This window comes from Diospyros lotus, unplaced genomic scaffold (assembly GCF_014633365.1).
Source record: "Diospyros lotus cultivar Yz01 unplaced genomic scaffold, ASM1463336v1 superscaf1, whole genome shotgun sequence".
Lineage (NCBI taxonomy): Eukaryota > Viridiplantae > Streptophyta > Magnoliopsida > Ericales > Ebenaceae > Diospyros > Diospyros lotus.
This window is the reverse complement of record NW_026267104.1, coordinates 912,504-930,918: the sequence shown is the minus strand read 5'-3', so window position 1 is coordinate 930,918 and position 18,415 is coordinate 912,504. Positions and strand designations below refer to the sequence as shown.

At 34.3% G+C, this 18,415-nt stretch overlaps 2 protein-coding genes across 2 annotated transcripts; one reads left to right on the top strand and one right to left on the bottom strand.

Moving 5' to 3' along the window:
* Positions 1 to 1,417: 1,417 nt before the first annotated feature.
* LOC127793169 (synaptotagmin-5) lies at positions 1,418 to 14,085 on the bottom strand. The gene is made up of 14 exons (XM_052323955.1): positions 13,602 to 14,085; positions 12,161 to 12,235; positions 11,976 to 12,083; positions 11,520 to 11,552; positions 11,340 to 11,429; positions 10,567 to 10,692; positions 9,409 to 9,552; positions 7,709 to 8,128; positions 6,788 to 6,922; positions 6,227 to 6,445; positions 5,815 to 6,090; positions 5,084 to 5,221; positions 3,691 to 3,993; positions 1,418 to 1,895 (listed from the first exon to the last, which is right to left on the bottom strand). Exons 1-14 carry the CDS (start codon positions 13,788 to 13,790, stop codon positions 1,674 to 1,676), a joined length of 2,478 nt encoding a protein of 825 aa, XP_052179915.1. The 5' UTR covers positions 13,791 to 14,085; the 3' UTR covers positions 1,418 to 1,673.
* Positions 14,086 to 15,776: 1,691 nt separating this feature from the next.
* Positions 15,777 to 17,101, top strand: LOC127793073 (VQ motif-containing protein 20-like). The gene has a single exon (XM_052323842.1). It carries the CDS (start codon positions 16,070 to 16,072, stop codon positions 16,772 to 16,774), a length of 705 nt encoding a protein of 234 aa, XP_052179802.1. The 5' UTR covers positions 15,777 to 16,069; the 3' UTR covers positions 16,775 to 17,101.
* The last annotated feature ends 1,314 nt before the right edge of the window (positions 17,102 to 18,415 follow it).

Here is an 18,415-nt window from a genome sequence, read left to right as displayed (position 1 = left end):
GTGTCTTTAAACTATTTTCTATTTTGTAGACACTTATTTCAAATTCTTCTTAACTTTCTCAAATAATAGATCAAGCATCTCCACAACTACAATATAATTCTTTTAAATAGGTCTTGTATTATTGCCTGGCCTTGCCGACTTCTTGTCAAGTTTTTTCAAAAACAAATATTAATGTTGTATTTTAGCTACAACACTATATATTATATTAATATAACATATTAATGTATGATATCAATAAATATGTCAAATTTAAGTGTTTAAATAAATTTTTTTAAAAGTAATGCTAACCATGCCTGAGATAAAGGTTAAGTTTTTATAAATACACTTTATTTTGGAGAAAATGTAATTATTATACTTTATTTTTAATTTAAAAATATTTTTATTAATTAATAATAAATACATTATATTTTATAATATTTTATCAATTAACAAAATTTATTATAACTTACCCGTTAGCTTATGCATTATCCTTTTTTTTTTTTCATTGCACAGTGGCATTATTTAAGATACAAAATATTACCTTGATACCCTTATTTTTCAAAACTATTGCATAACCTTCCTTATGGTGCTAGAAATTGTATACCTCCCCTCAAAATGGCTTTTCTCATGCAAATTAGTAAATACTATTTGAGCCAAAAAAATTATTAACAAATTTTTACAAATAAATTGCAAACTAAAATATTGCAATATGTTAAAAATATAATAAAGTTGTTTTTTTATCATTGAAAAGTAATAGGTTATGATACACAAAAACGTTTTGAGAGTGCTATTTCAACATTTGTTTTCAAAACGTTTCTTGTATCAAAACGTAGAAATATCAAAAGAAGTTTTTGAGTCATTTTTGTAATTTCAAAAATATTTCTAAATCATCTTATAATATTAAAAAAAATCATAAACATGCATAGTTTACAAAAATTTTATCTCTAACCTAATTATAGATGAAATTTTTGTTCATCTCTAATTTAATTTATTTTAAAATTTATTTGAATATATTATAAAATTTATATATTTTTTTAAATTAAAAAAATATTTTTTTATAATTTGTTATATTAAAATTATATTTACTAAAAACTCCTATTTTTTTTTCCAATTTATACATTTCCCTTGCATTTTTGTTTTTTATTTTTTTTAAAATATTATTTCCTCACTTCCATTTTATATCATATCTATTTTCTGTTTCCAGTGTAATTTAAGTCGTAGATTTAAGTTGTGAAAATACTTTACTTATAAAAAGATAAATAAGATATTACATATAAATAAGAATCTTTACCAACTCTTCCAATGCACAATCGGTCGAGATCATATAATGTTATTTAGAACACATCACAGTATCTAAATGAATTACCTAACTGGCATCAAACAATAGTTGATAGATGTGCAAAGACAAACCCCAATCACCACCAAGCAAGAGGCGATCTTCACTTCCATAAGGCTCATATATAGCCTAGCTAGTTAGGCTTCTCATATCTTGATTGCTGGCACAGAATATACACACAATTCTGAATATATGATCACATTTACACAGCATAAGGGCTGCACCGATGCTGAAATAAATCACCTAACTTAAGTTAAAAATAAGAAGACATTATTACCCAACAAAGAACTTAAAAGTGATTATGGATTGAAATCCTATCGAAGAACCAATGCATGAGAGTAGCATTTGTATCGAGCGTTCAATTCGTGGAAGATCTCCTGCTCAGGCTAGGCGACGAATTCAAGATTTCCTGGCCAAGCTCGTTAATCTTGTTGAGTAACAGCGTCTGCTCAGTCTCCAGCTGTACCACGTACTCCTCTTGCATGTCATGGAGGCTTTCAAGCTCGCTCAAGGTTGTAGATAGTTCATCAAGATTATCATCTTCCATTAGAGATTGTAACTTGATCATCATTTGTTTCATCTGTCAAATGACCATTTTGAACAGGAATTGTAAGACAGCAATTATGCAGTAGTAAGAAGCCATTGAGCATGCGACAATGAGGCTAACTTTCAGTTGCACAAATCAAAAAGCATTTTGAAGCAAAAACAAAAACAAATAAAGTTCGAAGACCCAGCAATGCAGATCCAAACTATAAAGAAATCTGTAAATTTTCTTCCAAGTTGTTCTGATGAGATGTTATTAACACATAAGTTCAAATGAAATAAGACAAGCATAAAAAAAAGATGAAAAATCATAAAACGGTAGGACCGGATAATATACCAATAAAAGCATGAAAATGCTTGGGAGAAGAGGGCATCTCTTAGCTAACAAAATTATTTAACACGATCCTTAAATAAAAAAAGATACCAGATGAGTGAAAAAAGAATACTTTGGTTCCTATATACAAGAACAAAGAAGATGTTCAAAATTATGAAAATTACAGAGGAATTAAGTTAATGAGCCATACCATGAAACTCTGGGAGAGAATAATAGAGCAGAGGCTCGGAAAAGAAACAGATGTCTCGGAAAATCAGTTTGGTTTCATGTCTGGTAGGTCAACAATGAAAGCTATATACCTACTGAGGAGCCTAATGGAAAGGTTTCGAGATCATCATAATAACCTGTATATGGTGTTTATAGATCTAGAAAAGGCTCATGATAGGGTCCCTAGAGAAGTATTATGGAGGGTTTTAGAGAAGAAATGAGTTCGAATAACCTATATACAAACTCTTAAGGACATGTATCACGGTGTAGAGACAAGAGTCAGAACCTGCGGATGGATACTGAACCGTTTAAAATTACAATGGGACTGCATCAAGGTTCTGCACTAAGTCCATACTTATTTGCCTTAGTAATTGATGAACTCACTAAACACATTCAGACAGAGGTGCCATGGTGTATCCTATTTGCAGATGATATAGTGTTGGTAGATGAAACAAAAAAAGGAGTGAACACTAAGCTTGAGTTGTGGAGAAACAATTTAGAATCTAAAGGATTTAAATTAAGTAGAAGGAAAATAGAATATATAGAATGTAAATTTAGTAGGAATGCAAGAGTGGAGGATGTTATAATAAAATACCAAATCTTACAAAGAAAATACCATTTTCAATATTTGGGATCAGTGATTCAAAAAGATGGAGAAATTCACAAGGATGTTACGCATAGAATTAAGGCAGGTTGGCTAAAATGGAAAAATGCATCGAGGGTGTTATGTGATGGTAAAATCCTATTAAAACTGAAAGGAAAATTCTATAGGACAATTATAAGACCAGTCTTGTTGTATGGCTCAGAATGTTGGGCAGTCAAATACCAACATGAGCAAAAGACGAACGTAGCGGAGATGAGAATGCTACGATGGATGTGCGGCCATACAAAAAAAGATAAAATTAGAAATGAGGTTATCCCTAATAAGGTAGGAATAGTGCCAATCGAGAAGAAAATGAGAGAGACTAGACTAAGATGGTTTGGTCATGTGAGAAGGAGACTAAGAGACGCTTCTGTGAGGAGAGTTGATGAAATTGAACAATTAGTCAAAAAAAGAAGTAGAGACAGACCCAAGAAGACTTTGAAAGAGACATTAAAGTTTGATATGAAATATATGAGCCTAAATGAGAATATGACAAAAGACAGAAATACATGGAAATCTAGAATTCATGTAACCAACCCCACAAAGTGGGATAAAGGCTGGATATGTTGTTGTTGTTGGTGGTGTTTTGTTCTGATGAGATGTGGCATTAAGCCATAAAGTTTTCTATAATCCCGCAAATGGTCTCACCTGGCCAGAAATTTCACGTGCTTTAGTTGCAGATGATTCCGACTCCAAACTGGGTCTCTTCCCTAGTTCTGGAACTTTTCTTGTAATCTGAACATGGATCTCTCCCTTTTTCACCCCTTGAAGGGGTATCCACTTGTCAGACGTATGGTTTGGAGGCAACCTTTGATATTCTACAATGCAATCGCCGATGCTTGATGTGGGCAGCAGGGTGTTATGGTCTTTCACATGCAGCAGCAGGGGACTGCCATTATCAGGGAATTCAAAGGTCTGGTGCCACTGCGGATTTAGAGTTTTATACATCACCTGCAAGGAGAAACTAATGAATTTGCAGTTGTAATAACTTTGCATCAGGAAGTCAGGAATTATCATGAATTTATTTATTTATTTTCATCTCATAGGTAAGTATTAAGACAATGTTCAACAAGCACAAAAACAGTGGATTGAGGGTGTCTCTCGAGTAAGGGGCCTCCAGCTTGAAGGTAGGTGTAAGTGTTCTTTCATAACCATTAGTTATGGTACTTTGTTCAATCGAGCTTTTAGGATAATTCATGGTTTTTCCCTTGATAACACGTGGATTGCACATTCATGCTGATTTATTTATTATTTGTACTAATAAAAACAATATTATTATTAATCAGTTCCATATATGTTATTTGATAATAAATCCATGATGTCAAAAGAAAAAAGAAAAGGAACCTCCAAGAAGAATATTACTGATGATACTAGTGGCCTTTGCAGGATATACTTTAGTTCGAAACAGTAGTAGTAAATTTTAAGATAGGATATTGCAAAGATACTATAGTATCTAAAGAGTTAGGTTAAAGCAGAGATAGAATATGTGAAATGTATCTTAAGCGAAAGCAAATCCACCTGGATGTAACTTGTGAGGTTAAAAGATAAACATATGATCTCATCATATATTGAAATTTCAACCGTTGCAAGTTTAGAGATCACAATCAAGGAATTTTAGGAAATAAGCAGCGGCGGATCTACACTTGAGCTGCCCTGGGCAGCTCACAATTAAAATTAATTTTTATATTAAAAAAATAATTTTTTAAATAAAAAATATTTTTTTAATGTAAAAAAATAATTTTTAATAATAAATTAGTCCAAAAAAAATTACAGCCCACCCCAAAATCTGTAATGTATAGTTTTACATCTTAAAAATTACAGCCCACCCCAAACTATATATAGAAATAAGACATTCTATATATAGTTTTCACATGAAATGTGGTCAAAGGTCATGAAGATCAAGATGCTTTTGGCACAAAATATGTCCCCTATGTTAAATTGTTTAGAAGTTGTGCTTCAGGGACAATTCTTTACTTGCCCCCAAAAAGAAGAAAATGAAAATGAAACAGCTAACAAAGAAGTGTGAGGGGGCACTTCTAACCTTGGTTCTTCTCTTCACATTTCCATATTGTAGCCTGACATACGGATCACTTGTTCCCCTGAGATCAGCTGCAACAAGGTCTTTTGCTTCAATGATAACAAGCTCAATCCAGCCATTGCTTGAACTGATGTTTGAACCCTGAAGATACCAAGAAAGTTGAATTAACAATTCAAAATATTGAACTTTAAGATCAATACGTTGACGCCTATTGGTGCATGCATCAAATAGAAGAACAAAATGAGGATGAAAATTGGACAAACTATGCCAGATTCTTATTTTGTATAAGCAATTATTGTAGAACCAACACAGCATAACTTGATAGGAAGTTTCACGCACCAAAATGAAGGACAAATGAGGCTCTCTTTTTTCTAAAGAACCTATAGTATAGTTTCAAATGATAGCACTATGAAATGATTTGAGCCCTGTACACCCCCATTATCTACCAAACTTAAAACTTCTGGTTACCACATGAAAGAACTGGGTCCATTATAGCAATATTATTGCTCAAGGCCTGGATGGCAACATAATGAGACTAAATTCCTAGCCAGTCTGTACACTGAGCCGCAAAGCAGGCCGCAACTTAGTTGAAGAGATTAATAAATATACATACAGCTAAAAAGTTGATCCCCATTGAGAAGAATTTCAAGATATGCCTGTTTTTGTTTCATTTCATTGTATTGGATTTCATAATTGAAACTTTGGCAACATGATTAGATGCCTACAACACATACCGATGATCCTTCATAATCATCAATTCGCAATGCTTCTATCTGAAGTCTCAATTCTCCAGAATTTACTTTTTCAAGGGGAACCCACACATCTCTTATTGAACCCTCTTTGAGTCCTTCTAAATTAACTCGTGCACTACCAACGTTGTCGTCTGAAAAGGTTTCTTCAGTATAGCATCTTATCCGAAGATATTCACCACCTTCTATCTCATCAAATTCAAACTTCTGGTTCCATAAAGGACTTGGAGTATGTGGAACAGATCTTGTTTTCTGGAGAGCCTGAAAAGAATTTTCAGGCCTTGTCAAAATTCAAGTGTTCAGTTATCCAGCAAGTACTTTAAGGTTTTATCAAGGAATTGTACAGAAAGACACAGACTAAAAGATTAAGGATTAGTATTTCTTTAGGGAGATTTACCTTCCCATACTGTACTTTAACATAGGGGTCAGACTTCCGAATTTTGTCTTTTAACGCAAGGTCCTTCCCTTCAACAATAGTCACACAAATTTTCCTTCCAGTTCCATGCAGAAGATTTGATGACCCAGATAATGAGTGACGAGAGTCGAGTTGGAAACCATTCAGGGTATATGAACCATCAGAAAACTGCCATTCTTTCAAGACAAGTTTCACCATCAACTGCAAAAGTCATTTCAACCAAAACATTACAGTTAAACTGCTGTACCTTTCAACATTGTAGACTACAGGAGATTATAATACCATCTATTCCTTTCATTTTAAACGAAATGGGATCCCATTTTGATGCAAATGCTCAACTTCTGATGACTAAATAACTAAATCCTAAGTAAATTCAAATCTATGAAAGTAACAGATTGTGACAAAGACCAGACAGTAATAATCATTTGGTACTAAGCTATTGAATCTTGCCATTAGAGAAGAAAAGTTATCGTTGATTTATAGAAAATGATAGCATAATTTGTACTTAAAAATCTGCCTTTCACAAGGTACAGCAGCTTGTACCTCTCCTGAATTTTCTCCCTCAAATGGAACCACCATTTCAACTTCATTTCCACAAAACTGAGCATGCTTTGCTATAACACTAGATTCAGGTCCTATTGCCCAAAACACAGTGGAATCATCTGCGGCATATCTCATCTGTTCATTGGAGAAAAAAACATATATAAACAATTGTCACAAAACAATATAGTATCACTGGGGAAGGAAGAAATAGTAAATTTAGAAAGTCACGAGCATTCAGATTGAAGCTCTTAAGTATTGTTTGACAAAGAAGTGTTCTTGGCGTATATAAGAAACCATGGGAGAGGCTTTGGGAGTAGCTTGCTAGTGTTGGGGCTAGGCAGGGTCTCCAGAGGTGTTAAGGTGGTGATTTCAATGTGGTCGGATTTCCTCATGAGATATGCAAATGAGAGGTGTTTATCAGCTCCATGAGGGCGTTTTCCAGCTTCATATAGGAGTTGATGTACCCTCCTTTGAATAGGTGGTCAGATTTCATCCATTGTACAGGTTTTAGATGATTGTTATTTTGCCTCTGATTTTCTAGTGCAAACTCTTGGTTTCCTGCCTATTATTTTATCCAGGGTGCACGCACTTTAAGTGTTTTCTATACAAGGTTGTCCTTTAAGGTGTTTCTATTTTATACACCTTCACTTATCATTTAAAAAATACAAATGCCATAAATGATAATTCACAAGGAGACCCTATCCACCATTGCAAGTCCATAAAACAAAACCACAAAAAAAAAAAGCATTTTCTGAAAGTGTGCAAGGAAACTAATGTGACCTTGTTTGCCATTAATAGCAATATAAGCAGTACAACACACGTCAAGTGCAAATATTAGGTTCCAAGTAAGATGACATGTCTGAAGCCATGTTCCACAGAGTCTAAAATTGAGATAAATAGTAGCATTCTGAAAGGAAATACCTTAATTTCGCAGCTTGTTATATAGTCATAATTCACACACCCTTGAGTACCTTCATAGAGATGGAATCTGCAGATTCCTGAATCTCCATGTATAACCATATTGAATGTTGAGTCCCATTTAGGATTTGAGCCTGGTCTAATCTTTGTCCTCCTGGTTAGTTCTTCAAGTTCAACCTCTACAAATGTGTGCAGATCTTTACTATCATGGGGCTCCTCTAACCTACCATCTATCAATAAATTCTGTGGCCTTCTAGAAGGGCTTCCCTTCAACTTATTCCTGGCAAGTTTGCTTGCTGAAACGACTGTCACATAGATTATGCCACCAACAGCCTTCTTCCTTAAGTCTACTGATGGCAAATAGTAACACATACGACGAGGTTCAACCATTGTCTTAACTAAGGTGTCAGTTAAAAGTTTAACCTGTAGCAAAAACCAAATGCATCAGTAATCAAAGTCAACTACAATACTTGGGCATGAAATCAAGACATATCATGTGTAAACTTAAAGTAGCACAATATGTAGTTTCATCTTCTTTTAGTTAAATCTGATTGACAATCAACAGTAGCACATTAGGCAGGTTTCAGAATCACATCTTCAATGGCAAACCTACTATTCTGAAGTCATAAGATGGGATGAAATAAGTATTGGATCAATGACAGTTTTGAAAGCTTAAGCTGTATAGAAATGGGTTCTATAGTGCAAATCAAGTCAATACCCCACACATTCAACTCTATGTTTCATGTAAAGTGACAAATAGGCTTTGACCAAATCAAACAATGTCCACATGCACATACAAAATATAGTGCACAATGACATAACAGGTGGAAAAAACATAAATAATAACAAAGAAATATTACCACATTTGAATGTAGGACATCCTGGAAACAAAACTTTGATACCCAACTAGATCACTTATAGAATTAGAAGTTTAAGTTCACGGGAAATCAGTTCAGTAATGTATGTTAACTTTAAGGAGGAATTAAATTGATATCACTAATCAAGTTTGGTAGCAAGACAAGCTAGGTTGGAAAAGGAAGGAAACTAGACATCTATGTGAATAAGATTTGAACTCATAACCTCTAATATCTAACATAGAATCAATTTAAAACCAATTTTACCACTGCACTCAAACTACCACCACCAATGCCATACTTTCATCACTTCTAAGTCCCAATCTCTCTCTTTCAACTCCTCAAAGCAAATTTGCCAACTTTAGAGCATTTAATTCTTTGGTATGAAAAGTAATATTTTTCTTCATTTTTCTAAAATTCAACTCCGCCCGTGAATTCTTATCTACTGCCAGTCCCAAGCTTGAATAAAGGAGGGTTGCGCTAGGTAGCTAACAGTCAGCGCAAAACTCGTCATATCAAACAAAAGGGCCATAGATAGAAATGAACGGAAAGCTAGAATTCATGTAGCCAACCCCACATAATGGGCCGAAGGCTTCATATAATATTTTTTTTTCTTAAAATCAACTTTTGTGCACTCCAAGAATGATCAAAAATAAAAATTAGAAATCTATCTTTGGAGTTCAATATTTTTAGATAAAATGTTGCTATTCTACGTAAATTTTGTAATCCATGCAAAAACAGTTGAGATGCCAAGTTGAGTAGCAAGGCCAAAGAAATTAATGTATCAGAAGAGAACAAAAGAATAAAATCTTCCACCAGTCCTTGTATTGTACGAGTTCAGAAACATACCAGCCATGATGAAACACCAGGCAATTCTGTTGCAGGCAGAGATTGACTTCCACCACTACCAAATGCAACACCAATTCTCACCTCAGGAGTTGATAAAAAAGAGTACAACATTGCTTTTCCATCCAGAATGGGCATCAGTAGAACCTGTAAAACATGATAAGAGAGCCGTATAAGCTGCCCCATTTTGGTTTGGGCATGGATTGAATACATCAGAATCACTTAAGGATACATCACCCTAGAGGTTGGACAAAGTCTATTTCTTCAAATTTTACTTAAGAACTACCGATCAAAATAATGAAACGTGAAAGGATAATAAAATATGCCATTAAATAAGAACATATGGCAAGCAATCGCAATAGAAGAAACATAGTTGCAGCAAAGGAACAGAAAAACTAGGGCTGAATAGCAGACAGAAAAAGGAGCAGCCAGAAGAAAGGTATAGTAACAACAGAACAACAGAGAAACAAAGTAGCATAGGAAGGAAGCAGCAATAAGCAGGGAGGACAAGAAAAGCATGGTGAGAGAAAGTAGATGTGCAACAGAAAGCAGATAGAGAAGAAGAATTCAAGAGGGGCAGACAACAAAAAATTGCGGAAGGAAGCAGCAATGAGCAGAGAGGACAAGGAAAGCATGGTGAGACAAAGTAGATGCAACAGAAAGCAGATAGAGAAGAAGAATTCAAGAGGGGCTAACAACAAAAAATTTGGGGGGTTTGGGGTTGGGGAGGAAGCAAGACTATAGAGCAAAAGAAAATTACAAACGCATGCAAATAAGCACATATATTTTCTTTTCATTTTTATTTCCAATAAAAAATCTTGGTTGTAAAAATACCCTAAGTTTCAGCTCTTAATCAAAGCTAAGAAAAGCCTACAGTCTCAGCTAAAAAGTGTAATAGCCATTCATCTGTATGCCAAGCAGACATTCATAAAAATGTAAAAAGGGCATTTTATGCTATTCAACTCAAATATAAAATTTTCCTAAGAGAACTGGTAATATGACCCACAGCCAAAAATAGACACATATATGAACAAAACATTCGTTAAACATAACATCTCTGGTGTGGAGTTGACCCCCAAATGTCAAGGTTGGGGATTCAACTGCATACCCATCCAACAGTCACACACACACAGAGAGAGAGAGAGAGAGAGAGCTACACACTTCACCCTTGATGTGGATGCTGTTCACAACTATTCGGGCAGTTCCCATTAATGGCTTTGCCAACTTAGTAAGTAGCATGATATTCATATCCGTGGAGTCCCAATCAAAACCGAAATGCATGGTCCGCTGTCAAACATACAATTTGAGACAATGAGCTTTCTTTCATTCACAAATACATGAAAAATATAATGAAATGTGCCAAAAGCTTCCAAAATCAAGTGAAAAGGAATGCTAATTGCAGCACAATAGCTAACCTCTTGATGCCCTACAACATGCAAGGAAGCAGTAATTAAAATTATGCTATATTAATGAGATTACTCCTTTTCACACCTATTATTGTTAAGTCATATCATCTTGAGATCCTATAATAAATCGCTGATTAAGCTATCTGCAGTATAAATCTAAGCTATGCTTTTGTCCCTAAAATTATGTGATCCTGGTAATTAGATGGGCTGGATCTTACAGGTAATGTAAGAAGCTAGGATTTCTCAAGACTGACTTAATAGGCATTATTGATGGATGATATTGTTGATCAGCAACTGATGATATCTCCACATGAACTTTTGTTTTTCCCTCCCTCAACTTTCATATCTTTCTTTTTGTCGCCTATTGGTACAACACATATTGATCTCATAAGAAAATTACCCAGTCCAACATTTGCCTCTAAGTTTCATGTGGAGATATTTATTCACAATTTTTCCTCATAAAACTTTGCTCAATTCAAGCTAAAGACACTTCTAAAGTATTGTATATCTTTTAACCAGAAAACAGACCTGATCACCTGAAGTTGACCAGCGAGTACCATGAAGGCCCAAGATAGGAGAGCGTGAACCTAGTGAGAATTCTTGTAATTCAATGCTTTCCTACAAAAACATAGCTTCTTTCTTAGTGAAAGTGACTACACAGGAAATGCCAATTTATAAGTAAAATTTAAAAGAGAAGGCAGCACGTACAATAAGCTTTGATTTTAATTTCTTCAAACGTTTCTGCAGGAACAAAAGGAATCATAAGTGCAACACATATAAAATTCTGTTAAGACATTTAAAGATGGTAACAAGGAAAAGATGTAGGGATACATCTGGTGTCAATAATGCAGTCCCAACAAAAAGAACCCCATTTTAGATGTTAAAGATAGGAAACAATCTTTCAGATACCCCTTTGGCCAACTAATGTGAGGATATCTCTGTGCATACCACATTTTCCACCTAATGTTCACAAAATAGTTGAATAAATTTCATGGATATCTTGACTGATACTGAGAGGATGTTATCCATTGTAACATGAATAACCCACAAAGATACTCATGCCAATGCAATGACAGTGAAAACTTTCCGGGGGGTTGGGCAGAAATCTAGAATTAGAGAGAACATTAAATTATCAATAAAAAAAAAAAAAAACACGACAGTCACCTCAACCATGGATGAGAATCTCATGGACAGCTTTGGGTTAATGTAGTTGGGCCAAATTTCCATCAATAACTTGTTCAGCCACTCACAGTGCTCCAATGGTGTCACTGGCTGTGCAAAAATGCAAAAGCTGTAAATCAATTTGATGAAGCCAAATGAAATGTGGAAGAAGAAAAGAGATAACTCACTGATGTGCGTAGTGTGACTTGTTTCCATTTTTTGTTCAGGTCCTCCACAATGATACCGCGTTGATAGCTACCATACTGCCAATGAAAAGAGTGAAATTTCATGTCAGTGCATTCAGATAGATACTGTAAGTAATTCCTCCTGCCACTCAATGATATCTACCTAATCTGAAAAAGAAGCAGACAGATGAAAAGAACAGACAATAAGTTCTGTTACAGGAACACTAACTATTCACTTCTTCTTTTTTTTGTATGTGACACTAACTATTCACTTTTAACCCATTAGACTGGTAGTCCAGAAGGTTCCTAATGTAAAGGTCTGGGAATGGAGCAATTAATGTTCAAGGTACTAGAATATAAATGTAACTCCCAGGTCCTGGAGAACAGCTGCGAAATTGAAGTTCCAGTCATATTCCAACATTAAGAACCATAGATAAATGCTTATGTAAGAGAAAAGGCAAATGCCAACAAGGAAATACGGGAGTCTGCATCTATATCTAAAGTTCATAGTGTCAGGATTTAGATGTCCCTTGCAGATTTTGCATATTTCATAAAAGCTGAAAATATTCATGCTCAGATTGTAAACTAGTTACTTCACCCTTGATAAAAATATCAACAAGAAAATTAATTACAACTTAATAGACTCCAGAACACTAAAATACTAAACTAAGTATTAGAGCATTTGAAAAGAAATTGATTCCATAGTTAGAAAGTAACAGAATTTCACTGTTTTCAACGTGTTAAAGAATATAGGGAGCTGATTGCGTGGAATTTACATCAAAAAGACTAAAACCTTTTGGCCACATTACCTGATATTACTGAATATAGCAAAACACAAGGAAGAAAAGCAAATGAAATGTGTATACGCATAGATGCGGATAAGTAAAAGTGAAGTGAAGGAAGAAACAAACACATGGTATTGTCATAAACTCACATCATAGTTGCAAGAGAATTGAATTAAATCATCAATCCAAGACATAAAAAAGAAAAAGGGCAGAGAGAAGAATACTAAATCCATTTACCACACATGACTCGCCAACAGATCAAACCAACAATCGGATTGTTAGGATCGTATCCACACATTCTAAAAACAAAAATCAAGAGAAAACAGAACAAAGAAAATTTAGCGTGGTTCAGCCTCAATGCCAACATCCATCCTCCTATCACAAGGGGATAATCCACTAAATGTAGTTTCGTGAAGAAACTATAAACCCTCCCACACACAGCTTTTGCAAGGACAAAACTGGAAACCATCCCAAGGAGTTATCTAACACGGATCAATCTCTGTAAACTAAAATTGTGCACCCACAAATTCATATGAAAACTTGGATATCTTAGAACATAAACGCAATACAACTAGCTGCCAATAACTAAAAGCCAGCTCAGGGAATACAAAAAATTTAGAAAGTAATCAAGAAAACCAGTTGAAATTGGAGAAAGTTACCTGAACAGCAGCCCAGACGGCAACCACGAGAGGAACCCAAGTAGAGAGAGAGAAAACCCATTTCTCAATCGCCCAACCGATAAACAGCACAGGAATCAGGAAAGGAAACAGAGGCTTTTCCGCCAACAAATGGTTCAAAAACTCCACGGCTTGAGTCAAATCAAAATTCCTTCTCTTTCTTCTGCTCATTTTTACGCCCAAGATTCAAAGTGAGCCCACAGCCGGAGACTTCACTTAGGCAACACCAGCATGGACTGCCAATTTATGGCTTTAGACACTCGCAGAAACCCACAAACCCAACTCTCAGTTTAGAGATCAAAAACGGCAAACCCAGAAATCAGGCTTTCCGAAAGCAGGAAAAAGATTTCCCGGTCCAAACCAGAGAGAGCGAGAGAGAGAGAGAGAGAGAGAGGAGGGGGAGGGAATTCCCAAGTCAGCGGGAAAGAAATCCAGAACCAGGGGCGAAGCCAAGAAGACCAATGTGATCATAAGACGAAAAAAATAAAAGTGTTCATTTTTAATTTTCCGTTAATTTTCCGATTTCATAAAGTCAATTATCTTGGTAACGGTCAATGACCCTTGACTAGGAATAGAAAGCCCAACTCTTGTAGCTCTCAAAGCCTCCTGTTGAATCTTAATCGCCGCTAATTTCTTGTTGATTTTTTTATTTTATAATATTCATCAATAATTTGATGATTCCATTAATTAATTAGATTAAGCTATAACTAATTGATGTTTAATCTCAATATAATTGATTAATTAATATATTAAAATAATGCAGGCACATGGTAACACGAGTTTGGTCCACTTAAGGACAAAAAGTGCTTCAAAAACAGCTCAAATTGACGAGAAAACCGTACGCCATGGAAGATTGAGCAATTTTCTTATAATTATACTGTGGTCCCAAAAGTTTGTATGAATTATAGATTCTATTAATTATATTATTATTGTTATCATTTCCAATAATATGTTATTAAATATAAGTGTTTATGGGCGACGTTATGTGTTGGGATTTTCCCATGAAGTGGTCCAAAACCATTCAATTCAATCTTAATGCTTAGGAGTCTTTCTCTTGAATTATTAAAAAATTAAATTATAATAAAGTTTTGGAATTAAATTAAACCAATGTTTACCTCTAATCTGATGCACTAATCGAGGATTTTGTCTCATATTTACACAACCAAAATACTATTTCACTGCATGAAAGTTTTTGTAACAATTAATTGATGTATATTTTATTTATGAGGAAAAAAATAAAAAAAATAATTTTACTTATCACGTGGAGATCTTCTATTTACAATCATACCATGATTAGTATACATGCAAGTCATTTACAAATTTACGACTAAGATTAATGAAATGTTAGCTCATCGCCATGTCATCAACTCTAACGTAATCTTTGACGAAAAATTATAAATATGACATTGTGAAGAAAATCAAATATTAATGATTTATTTGTAGCAAATTAAATGTTAGTAATCAAAATAGAAATAAGTACAAATTTTAACGACTTGTTGTTTTTTAACCACTATTATTTCATACTAACTACTAGTTGTTAGTATGTTAACGAAAGAGAAAAAATTAAAATATAATTTATTGACAAATCCAATCGACTATGACTATATTTGTAATTTCATAAAATAAAATATTACTAAATTATGTTTGCTAAGGATAAATGTTAAAAGATAGAGTTTGTGTACCTAATCCCATCTTACGAGATTATGGTTTTTGATAATGATGATTCATTAACACATAAATGGTATTAATAATTCTAAATTTATTTTCTTTTTTCCATTGTGTAAACCGGGGAGTGTTAATTTGGCGTAAATTAGTTAGGGTTGGAATTGTCCTAAATAGGCCTCATCTTAATTTTTTATTTTAATATCAAATTTAAAAATTATATGCATATTTAAACTTTTAGATTTGTATATAATATAATTTAAAATGTAATATATTATGTGTATATTAACAATAGATAATAATATTATATTAATTACAAAACGTATCGATAATGATATTGGTGTGGATTTCTTTTTCTTTTTTTTTACATACCTATGCTCGATACTAGAAAATAAGACAATAATAAATTTTAATTTACATAATTTATTTTATATGATTTTTGTAGGGAAGAAAGGAAAGAGGTTTTACAGTGGCGCCAAACGCGCAGAGGGAAGACACATACTCATAACTGCTTCCCAGTTCCCGCAACTCCTCTCTGCTTCCACGGCGTCCATTTGTCACCCATCCCAACAACTCTTCTGCTCCACCCTCATCTTCCTATCTTCTCCATCTCCACCACCCCTACTCAGCTACTCTCTCTCTCTCTCTCTCTCTCTCTATATATATATATATATGTCATCGCTCCCACCCCATTCATTCTGGATTCTAGCTAGCAAGCGATCGAGCGAAGACGACACCCAGACAGCCACCGAGCAGACTCATCCATCGATTGGGACTTAGTTCTGAAAATGAGTCCAACTACGCATTCTCACGAACACTTTTCGGGCAAGAAAGAGGGGGACACCAAATGCGGTAATAATAATAAAAATATTCTCAAGATTAATAAAGACTCGCATTTGATCAAGAAGTCCTCGTCGCCGTCTCCGTTGCCGCCGTCCTCCTCGTCCTCCTCCGCCCCAAGCTCCGCCAAGTCGCAGCCGCAGCAGCAGCAGCGCCACCACCCGGTCATCATCTACACGCATTCTCCCAAGGTTATTCACACTCATCCTCGGGACTTCATGGCCCTGGTCCAGAAGCTCACCGGCCTCTCCCGCTCCGACGACAACCCGCCCCGCCCCAAACCCGGACCCGACGCTTCTTCTTCCGAGGACAACACGAACAAGAATCAGAAGGCGGCCGACGACAACGACTCCTCGTCGTCGGTGGTGACGGACGAGAACTGCGGCAGCACGGTGGTGGGGAACTTGGAGATCAATTCGTGTTTTCCGGCGGGGACTCATCACCATCCGCTGATTTTCGATGCGCCGAATCCTTGTTTCAGCAACATTCCGTTGTTCAGTACGAATTCCTCCGATTTCTTGTGCCCGGCGACAGCCCAGCCGTTTTACAACAATTACGCAGAGTCCTTGCTATTGATGCCTAGCATGCGAACCTCCATCTCCCCTGCTTCTTCATCCGCCTTGGAAGCCATGAACGAGTTTCGTGAGTTCTGAAAATTCTTTCAGTTTTGGGTTTCAAACTAATTTAATAAACATAACTTCACTTTCTTCTTGTTTCCTTCTCCAAAGCACAACACAGCCCGTCCAGCACAAGAACTTGGCAATATATTAACCACCAGTTACCAGCAACACCAACATCCGTGGGTTATGATGTTCGACTCTCGCCTTGCGCAGGAGGTGCGGTGAAGCTTTACCCTTCCGATTTATATCTTTTGACACATGAATATCGAAAAGTGTACAAGAATAATCATCTCAATAACTATTAGTTGCATAAATGTTAAAGTTTATCAGTTATGTCAACTATAATAATTTTATCTTGTATAAGACTCTTATAATCTATAATGCACAAAAACACTTTAGGAGCGTCGTTTTGACGTTTTTAAAATATTTTTATTTTTAAAATTTAAAAAAAATCTAAAAAAAGATTTATGGGCTATTTATATAATTTTAAAAATATTTTATAAATATTAAAATAGTATCAAAAACACATTTCCGTCAAATAATTTCTATTATTTATGCATTTTCCCACTTTTTAATTTTCTACATTTCTGAAAATTATATTTTCTTCGTTCCTGTTTCATATCATATTTGTTTTATGTTTTCGTTTCCATGCGACCAAAGTTATAACTAATATTATACCTAAATGCATTTCTTATCAAGTTTTTATTGATCATCTTCTACCTTTAGTATTGAAGCATAATCAAATTATTTTAATCATGTCTCACATATTTCATCTTTAATATAAGTCAATATGATCTTATTATAAATAATTTTTTTTTTATATGATCCCACGTCCATCTTAACATTTTCACATCCATTACCTTCTTAATTTGTTTACGTTGGTGTTTTACTAACCAATATTATGTATCATACAATAAATTTGGACTTATAAATATTTTATAAAATAAAATATATCAACAAATCTAATCAGTTATTTTTCATCTATGACTATTTTTGTAATTCCATAAAACGAAAGTTTATTAAATTATGTTGGTTAACGATAAATGTTAAAAGAGACAAAATTTGTGTAAACAAAATAACTTTTTTTAAATAAAGACTTATTTTTAAGGATGGCATTATTAGTTGTTTTTATTTTTAGTAAAATTATTTTTATTTCATTGTTATTTAGGGTTTGTTTGGCTCTAAAGTAAGGTATATTATAAAAAATTATGAGTAAAATATTATTTTTAATTATTTCATAAAGTGTAAAATTATAATTTGATATAAGGCTTCGCGCCATTCAAGTAGTTAGGATGCAACCTCACCAAAATTACAAGGTCGGTTTCAATGTTTTAAAAATTGGACTGGTTTGTCCACTTCGATCAATTAAATCAAGAATAAGTTTGTCATTTGGCCCAGATATATGTATGTTATTGAGTTTTATTTAAATCGATCAAAATCAGGATAACCCAATGAATCGGATCAGAATCGAGAACCAGGTTAACTCCAATTTTTTAATTGCTTTGGTTAATTATTTATTTTGTTAGGATGATTAATTATAATTTTTTGTTAATTATTTATTATAGAGTATAAATTATTTTTAATAACAGTAGTAATTTGTATGTGTGTGTCCATATATATATATATATGACATCATCCAATTGAACCATTCCGATTTAACTAGTTGGATCAACT

Bases quoted from the DNA above. Each gene is read 5' to 3' on its own strand.
- LOC127793169 (XM_052323955.1), bottom strand. From the start codon at position 13,790: ATGAGCAGAAGAAAGAGAAGGAATTTTGATTTGACTCAAGCCGTGGAG. The intron at 11,430-11,519 runs GTACGTGCTGCC...ATGTTTTTGTAG, and splicing joins AATTAAAATCAAAGCTTATT to GAAAGCATTGAATTACAAGA. The intron at 5,222-5,814 runs GTATGTGTTGTA...TGGTATCTTCAG, and splicing joins ATGATTATGAAGGATCATCG to GGTTCAAACATCAGTTCAAG.
- LOC127793073 (XM_052323842.1), top strand. From the start codon at position 16,070: ATGAGTCCAACTACGCATTCTCACGAACACTTTTCGGGCAAGAAAGAG.